This window comes from Bison bison, unplaced genomic scaffold (assembly GCF_000754665.1).
Source record: "Bison bison bison isolate TAMUID 2011002044 unplaced genomic scaffold, Bison_UMD1.0 scf7180017864286, whole genome shotgun sequence".
Classification (NCBI taxonomy): Eukaryota; Metazoa; Chordata; class Mammalia; order Artiodactyla; family Bovidae; genus Bison; species Bison bison.
The window spans coordinates 4,966,588-4,975,695 of NW_011494858.1; the positions used below are offsets into that span (position 1 = coordinate 4,966,588).

General features: G+C 36.0%; 1 protein-coding gene across 1 annotated transcript in view; it reads left to right on the forward strand.

Moving 5' to 3' along the window:
- CCDC178 (coiled-coil domain containing 178) overlaps nucleotides 1–9,108 on the forward strand; it is a gene marked incomplete at its 3' end in the record, with an annotated part of 338,625 nt that overhangs the window by 109,721 nt on the left and 219,796 nt on the right. Inside the window, exons 13-15 of the mRNA XM_010849787.1 lie at nucleotides 3,839–3,901; nucleotides 5,281–5,442; nucleotides 6,998–7,111. Of these exons, the coding sequence (XP_010848089.1) occupies nucleotides 3,839–3,901; nucleotides 5,281–5,442; nucleotides 6,998–7,111 (339 nt within the window). The remainder of the gene's footprint in view (nucleotides 1–3,838; nucleotides 3,902–5,280; nucleotides 5,443–6,997; nucleotides 7,112–9,108) is intronic.

The following is a 9,108-nucleotide window of genomic DNA, read 5'->3' on the forward strand; positions in this document are numbered from 1 at the left end:
GGGAGTTGGTGATGGACAGGGAGGCCTGGCGTGCTGCGATTCATGGGGTCGCAAAGAGTCGGACATATAAAATATTCTAGGAAATTCCGTGGGATACAGCATATTCTCAAAAAAATGGTACTTAGGTGATTAAATCTGGGAATCTTTTTACAACTACTGTAGCTCATTGTCATTGTCAAGTCTCTCTTTTTGAATGTTTTCAATGATAAGCAATCAGTATTTTGCTAAGAACACTACACTCTGGTTCTTATGTTAAGCCTACAGTAATTCATACCCATTTTAAAAGCCTACAGTAATTCATACCCATTTTAGCCTGCTACTGTTTTTTTTGCAGTGACATAATCCATGCTGCAGAATTTAAAAAGAAGCATCTCCCTAGTGTTCATAACCTTCTAAGCAGACTCTGTTTTAGAGCCAGGTGTCATGTCACTGGAGCCTTCCCAGCTGGCACTAATGGTAAAGAATCCGCCTGCAATACAGGAGATGTAAGAGTCATGGGTTCAATCCCTGGGTCGGGAAGATCCCCTAGAGGAAGGCATGGCAACCTATTCCAGTATTCTTGCCTGGAGAATCCCATGTACAAGGGAGCCTGGTGAGCTACCGTCCACCAGGTCACAAAGAGGTAGACAGGAAGCAACCTAGCTTGCACGCGCACATGGCCTCACTGGCAGATTGGTGTGTCTATAACACAGAGTCTCATTCGATTCCTCTGTCTGTGGAACAGGTGGCTGAGTTACAGAGTCCAGCAGTCCAATTGCTTAGAAAGCCTAATGGAAAAGCAGACTTCGCAAAGGAAGAGACAGGGCAGTCAGAAGGCTCTGCACTAAATATTTCAGTCACATTGAAGGATTCTATGTATCCAGGCGTCGCTGAGATCCTAAGGCAATGAAATAAAGTCCCTGGGCTCTCTATGTGGATTAGCATCCTGCTTCCCATGTGTGCTAGATTTTTGCATTCTGGTAATTTATATAATCTGTCCCAATTTTCCCATTTGCAAAAGGGGACAATACTAGCAATTTCATGGATTTCGTTGTGAGGTTAAAACAAACTCTACATAGTAGGCAGGTAATAATACTTTGCCTATAAGTCTTAGTAGCACTAATGATAGCTTTATCATTGAAGGGACTCATGACAGAAGCTTCATGGACTTAACTGCCCAGATTCTGCTTTAGAAATCAATTGTCACTTTGCTTGAGGTCATTCCCCTTCCAGGTGCAGCAAAGCTGGGGGCCTGTTCTTGCTCCAGGACACCCCATGGTGTTGACCAAGATTCTTGTTGGGGATGCTTTGTATTAAGAGCTCAGCCTATGTTTTTGCTTAATCCTGCATCATCTTCCATCTTCTTTCTATTTTTCCCATCATGCCCCCTCTCCAGTCCAACAGGAGTTGATTCCAAGTACACGCCTTGATAAGAATTCTGCACTCAAAACCCCACCACCTCAGAGTCAGCTTTACAGGGAATGCTTCTTGTGACAACAGGAAGGGATGACAAATAGGTCCCCTCACTCAGATGTTGCACTGTGGCCTGTGTGCACCTCTGACCCTCAGAGCTCACCTTAATGTCAGTCTTAGGCTAATTCTCGGGTTCTTGAAGGTCATAGTAACTTGGTAGCTCTCCTAGGAACTGGTCAACTTCCCAGCATTTGGCCAGTGCCCGGATGGACAGAGTATGCTTTCAGGAAGGGGGTAGTACCGAGGGAAGGGCTTGAACATCTGGCTGGAAACATGCCCTGTGGCTGGTGGAAGTTGAAATCGGCAGCCCAGTCAGTAACAAGGACTGGGTTGGCCAAAAAATCCATTCGGCCATTTCCATACCATCGTCCAGAAAAATCCGAATGACTGTTTTGGCCAACCCAGTAGTTTCCCTTCTGGTGACCTGTCATTTGACCTTGCTCTGAGTCATGGAGGTTTGGGGGCATGGTAGAAAGCAGAGCTTAAAGAGTTCCCTGAGAGGCGAGAGTGAAGCTCCAGATGTTGTCTTGCAGGAAGTGCATGTTGATCCACTGGTAATAGGTTGAGTTGGTTTTGTATAGAAATACAGGTTTCAAAATTTCATGGGACTCTTCCCTGCTTTTCAAAGAAATGCAATTGTTTTACTCTTGCATCTTCAGACTTCTAGCCTATTTTATTATAATGTCTCATATACTGGCTTCTCAGGTGGCAGAGTGGTAAAGAATTTGCCTGCCAGTGCAGGAGAGGCAGGAGACTCCTTGAGTTCAGTCCCTGAGTCGGGAAGATCCCCTGGAGAAGGAAATGCAACCCACTCCAGCATTCTTGCCTGGGAAATCCAGTGGACAGAGGAGCCTGGCGAGCTACAGTCCATGGGGTCACAGAGCATTGTACACGAGGAACTGAGCACACATACTGCCTACAGTTTTTATTGGCCTCATTTATGCAAATTCTTTTTGCATGATGTTAATTTATGTAAGTTCAGGAACTTGAATTCACTTAAACAATAGAGTTCTCTCTTTACTGACAATTAAAAAAAAACTTAAAAGGATGAATAAATCTTAAGGAAACACTAATTAATCCCCATTGCAGCCCAAGTAACCTTCCTAAAACACACACCTTGTTTAACATTCTTCACTAATTTTCTTATTGTGCCTTAAAGATTCTACATAAGCTGATAGTTTATCTCTTCAGCTTAATGCCGTACCATTTTGCAATTTATCTCCTTGATAAACACACACACACACATTTTTCAGTTACTATTTTGAAATACAGTATATTTTTTCTAGTCTATAGAGTCATTTGTAATTTGGTTCCCTTAATACTAAATGTTTAACTAGTTGATAAAACTGTTATCTGTTATATTAGAAGAGGCAACTAATTTCTTTTAAATTATCAAAATACATCATTGAATAAATTGGCTTTAGATATAGGTATATCCTTGGGTGAAGTAATATATTAAAGGTATTGCCTTCTTTATCTCCTCTTTTCTTCTTTGGAGTTATCTTGCTTTACTTTAGAAGAGTGTAATTTTGATGGGTTGCTATACTAAGGAAATGGGTTGTAGGAGAGACTTATTGACTTGTTTCTTAAGAATGTCTGTGTAGACTCTGTGATATGGTAGGGGTTCAGTAATGAAGGAGGAATTTTAGAGAACTTCAACAGTTCTTCTTTACAAAGCCGTACATCTTTTTTTAATATAGAGGACAGCTTAAATCCAGGACAATTCCTCCCTCAAATAAGGTGTTCCAAGAGGTAATTCTAAACACAGAAGGAAATTTTTGAGTTATTTCTAAATCTGGTTGTGTGATAATATAAAGTACAACTATAAAGACATTAAGACTCCCTATCCAAGTATCAAATAGAAAATTTTTTCCACATGTTTTTTGTCCACCATCTTTCAAGGAATGATTTTTTAAAATAAGAAACAGCCAAAGAGAAAATTTTTTCTAGCCACGTGGAGAATTTGATCATGTTTTGTAAAGTCTAAACTTGAATTCATCTGTCCCGCTTTCAAAATGGAATGTGTTCATTCTGGAAAATAGTGAAAGAAGATTGATATTTTTTAAAAGAGTAATTGAAGACTATCTAGTTTTTCCTTTTTGATTTTCTTATTTTGATATTTTAGTTCAAGTTTATAACATACAATTAATTGAACAGATATTCTGTATTCTATTTCCTGGTATTGTATCACTTACTAATTGTGCTTCAGATAACATCAGGATTTTATTTATTTATCTTTTAATTATAATACTCAGTGTGTAGTGAACAGTTAGTCTTCATTTTAACCTAAGTAAAATGTATTTTGTGTTAGCAGTTGTCTTAAAATGTTTTGTGACTTTTCATACATAAAACCTCCTTTCGTTTTAAAAAAATTGATAATGTACAGGGCAGAGAAGACTTCCTGAAGAAACTCACTCGAGGTGAAGTGGCTAATGGAATGATGATTCAGGTAAACCCAATTGGTTTCAATATTTTATTCTTTTAATTTGCAGTTTACTTAGCATTTTAAATTTGCCTGTAATGAGGCATCTTTTCACTACTTGGTTTGCAAGCCAGCAGTTTTCTGTCCTTAGTTGATGACAGTTGCCCTCTGTGTACGACTAGCAGCGTCTGATCATGCGTAAATAAACTGACCTCTCGTATACATATCTCATTTTGTGGCTTAATGGGAATTTCTGCTAGTCTGGTAAAAGGGCAGTGTCTCTTTAGTTTGCCTTGTGGTGATGTTATGTTTTCTTTAGTCTTAGTGTCTTTCAGCTGAATTCTTTTATTTAAGACTGAAAAAAAAATATGCTATGATATTTCTACATAAAGATTTTGAAACTAAAATATTATAGCTAGCAGGGCTTCCCTGGTGGCTCAGATGGTAAAGAATCTGCCTGCAATGTGGGAGATCTGGGTTGGGAAGACCCCATGGAGAAGGGAACAGCTACCCACTCCAGTATTCTTGCCTGGAGAAAGCCATGGACAGAAGAGCCTGGCAGGCTGGAGGCCATGAGTTCACAGAGCTGGACAGGACTAGATGACTTTGACTTCCACTGTTTAGCTATAAACATTAGCTATAAACACTGCATAGCTATTTCTTTACTTTTTAAAATCTTTGTCTACCACCTGCATATCTTTTGGATCCCAGATTAGGTGTTCTGAACCCTGGCATGTTTCTAGATTGCCTCCCCTTCAGAAATACATAAGTATTTGAAACCATTACTATAAAAAGAGGAAAATCAACACATAAAACAGTCCAAAACAGGTTATTAAAAAAATATTTGAGATTATCTGTACTTCTGTTCTTCTCTGAAGCGAACACAAATTTTGTAATTTTTTTCTGTTGGCAAATTTGATATTTTCAAACATATAAAAGCAATGTCTCTCAAATTCTGTATGTTTGAAAGTGCCAAATTGTCTCATTTTTTTCTCACTGTTTATAAGCCCAATAATTCAGTAATATTCCAGATCTTTTTGCTTAATAGTTTATGAATTTATTTTTATTGGTTTTATTTAGTCTTAGACTGCAGGACTTACATATATTACAAAATTTGTCATTAAAGTGTTCTCTAACTTTATTATCCTCCAATACATAAGAATATTTTATTTCTATTGTCTATTAAGTTTTTTCTCATTTTTTATAATAATGCCTTTAAATATGCTGTATTTTAATAATATCTTTAAATATACACTCTGTAAATATACTATATTTCTACCTATTGCTTTTTTATGGTGGCATTTACTGTTTTGATTTTTAAATATTACTACCCAGCACAGGATAAAGTCTCAATAAATGTTTAGGTAATTAATAACAATGAATTATTTAATAATCTTTGCTGGCAGAAAAAACTCTTTTCCCTTCAAGAAGAACAGACACTTGAGAAGCAGGACCTTATGAGAAAGAAAGCAATCTATTCCCTAGCACTGGCAGAAATGGAGAAACCACTGCTTAAACTAGAAGAAGAAGCTGAAAAAATCAAAACTTGCCACCAAGAACATGCTGACGTAAGCATTTATCATTAATCCAGAAACTAATTTGCAGGAATATTTAGGTCGCTAAATCATTTATGAAATTTACAGTATCATTTGGAAAATTAGGATTTCATATCGGAAGAAGTAAAAGCATGGACAAAATAAGCAACTATTCTAGGACCACACAAGTGGTCTACAGTGGAATTACATAGCAAGACAGTATTAATGCTATTTCCTGGAACCCTTTACTTAGAATATACCTAGGAAAAGCAAATTCCAAATGAATGAGTGGTGATTTTTCTGGTATGATTACCCACTGTAGGGAATTTAATTCAAAGTCTTCACTGCTTGTTAGTAAAATTCCAAAGCTGTGCTTGTTCAAATATGAAAGATAATGCGTCCTGACATTTTCATGGTAAATCTGTGATGTGTATAGATGAAGTGAAGACAGCTGGGATAAAAAATAAGCAAATGTTGATAAAATATTTTCAGAACAACAAGTTTATGGCAGTAACTGATATTACTAGCCCTTCCCAAAAAAAGATTTAATAGAAAAAATATGTATACATCATATCATTAGTCTTTTGAAGAAGTAGAAGGTGTGGTAAGAGTTATACATTCTTGTCCTCAGCTGAAGGGAGAACACGCATATATTCGTTTGGGGCATTTTGGCAACAGAATTGTCTTTTATTTGCAAATGATGATGTGACTTTGTATTTGTAGACTGTACTACTTTTCAGAATTTCATTTATTAAAAACTTTGTGATTTTCAATTTCCTTATTATGAAATTTTATTTTGATCTTCAAAGCATCTCTCTAAAATAAGCAAGAGAGAATTTAGCTGTAACATAGAATGAGAAAACTTGAGCCTACCTGCATGAAGCAACTTGTACAAGGGCATAAACCATGGAAACAACAAATTCTGAGTGTACATCTCAACTTAGGACTTCCAGTGCTTATCCCAGCGCTCCCGTAATGAATATATAACCAGTATTAAGAACCAGTGAGATAAATTATTTTAACAATGGCTCCTCCTTACACTAATGATAGGAGTTTATTAGTTACATCAAAGCCTTGGTGTAATCATCTGAGAATAATAATGAATACCAGAAAAGATTAATGACTTTTATTCTTTTATTTTATACTAGCCACTGTTTTCTACTTTCTTGTAGTTCAGTAATCAATTTGGTTTATTATTCTTTAGCGGTATATAAATTATGAACACTATTAATTTAGCATAAATTCTTGGAAGAATAAGTTTTCACACACTATGAGTACTGAAAATTTGGAGTTTTAATTTTGATTAAAATGTTTAAATATTGTCAGGAAAATTTATTATTTCTATGTGAGTTTATTAGTTATTACTTAGCTAAAATTGATTAGCATTTTATTTTCTTTGGTTATTCAAGTTGATATTAGGATTATGGATATCATAGTATGTTTTTGTAATTCATGTGTGGTCATCCTTTCCTTTTACACCAAAATATATGTTGTTGTTATTAAAATAGTCGCTTGGGAACTATCAATCCTAAACCCAGACAATTGGACTATTAATATTGCACATCTTAATTTCTAAATTGTCCTATAGTTGCTAGATGAAGTACTTGAGAAGAGAGGAGAAGTTAAAAGAAATGTAGAAAAAACTAAGAAAAAATTGCAAAGAAAGGGGAAGAAAACCCAGGATGCAATAATAAAAACTGAGGTAAGAAATTTAATGTCAAAAATTTATTTTGAATTTGCAGCCTCTTCATGTAAATGAAAACTATTCCAGCAAATTTAATTTTAGATGAGTGTCTGTCATTTATAATTGGTTGCAGTAAATTGATTTTGCATCCATGTGTGCACACAGGGGTGCCCACGTGTACCTACACACACACACACACAGACACAGAGTCTCTGTGTCTTCATTTTCTTTCTTACAGTGTCTTTCCCACTGGGCTAGTGTATCTTCCCATTACCTTTCCTAAATTCCTAGAGGGATTTGTAGTGTCTTAGACAGTACCATGTTTCTGAAGATGAGACCAGTGTACAGACTAAAGCATTTGTTAATATCTGACATGTTACCCTCAAGCTGGTATGTAGGCTGCGTGAACCAACTGGCTGTATATCAGAGGGCTTTAACATACCATTTAAAGCATTGTCTTTAACTTTCCATCCTCTGAATATATTTTAAAGGTAGCACCAATAGCTACTACTAGTCAGACAAGACTTAGAGACTGAACAACAACCACCACCACCAAGAGGATTTGTCAGTGAACAGCATATGGGCCATGAGGTAGAGGTGCGACTGTGTTTAAATAAAGCTAAACCTAGGGCCACAAAAGAAATATTTTTAAACATTACCAAGGAAAACAATATGTATAATAATAATAACATGTTAATGTTTTACATTTTTAAGAAATATTTTGCATGATTATAAGTGCTCAGACCTATTAACTAATTTCATCTTCATGATAATTCTATGAAGAGTGTGCTATTATTATCTCCATTCTGTGGTTGAAGAATCTGATGCACAGTTTTTTAATTAACTTGCTCAGTTTCACACACCTTCTTAATGATGGTGTTGAGATTCATTATATCTGGCACTAGAATCTATCTATGCTCTTAACTATTACATTGTACTGGTCAAATCATACAGGTTACTTTTTGACCCTAATAAAGTAAAATCATAACTCAATACCAACATTATAACAAAAAATGATATGTAGACCACTGGAAATATTTTTTAATCACGTTTTCATTATTTACTTCTGTGTTAAGAATATTTAGAAATACAATTTACATTTTACTTACAAGTGACTGATGATAAAGTATAAGGCAAAATTTATGAGATGGGCCAATGTTACAATTTGGTATTACCAATAAAGTATTTTGGTAAAAACAACTGAAAGTATTTGGCATACCTACTAAAGGCAAAGAGAACATATTATGAGAAGAATTATAAGAGGCATAATTATATACAAAATTGCATAACAATTTGTCTTAAAATCTTGATGAATTGTATAATTTATCTATAAAAGACAAAAAAGCATCACTACGAACAAAGCTAGTGGAGATGCTGGAATTCCAGTTGAGCTATTCCAAATCCTGAAAGATTATGCTGTGAAAGAGCTGCACTCAATATTCCAGCAAATTTGGAAAACTCAGCAGTGGCCACAGGACTGGAAAAGGTCAGTTTTCATTCCAATCCCAAAGAAAGGCAATGCCAAAGAATGCTCAAACTACTGCACAATTGCACTCACCTCACAGGCTAGTAAAGTAATGCTCAAAATTCTCCAAGCCAGGCTTCAGCAATATGTGAACCATGAACTTCCTGATGTTCAAGCTGGTTTTAGAAAAGGCAGAGGAACCAGAGATCAAATTGCCAACATCCACTGGATCATGGAAAAAGCAAGAGAGTTCCAGAAAAACATCTATTTCTGCTTTATTGACTATGCCAAAGCCTTTGACTGTGTGGATCACAATCAACTGTGGAAAATTCTGAAAGAGATGGGAATACCAGACCACCTGACCTGCCTCTTGAGAAATTTGTATGCAGGTCAGGAAGCAACAGTTAGAACTGGACATGGAACAATAACTGGTTCCAAATAGGAAAAGGAGTTCATCAAGGCTGTATATTGTCACCCTGTTTATTTAACTTATATGCAGAGTACATCATGAGAAACGCTGGACTGCAAGAAACACAAGCTGGAATCAAGA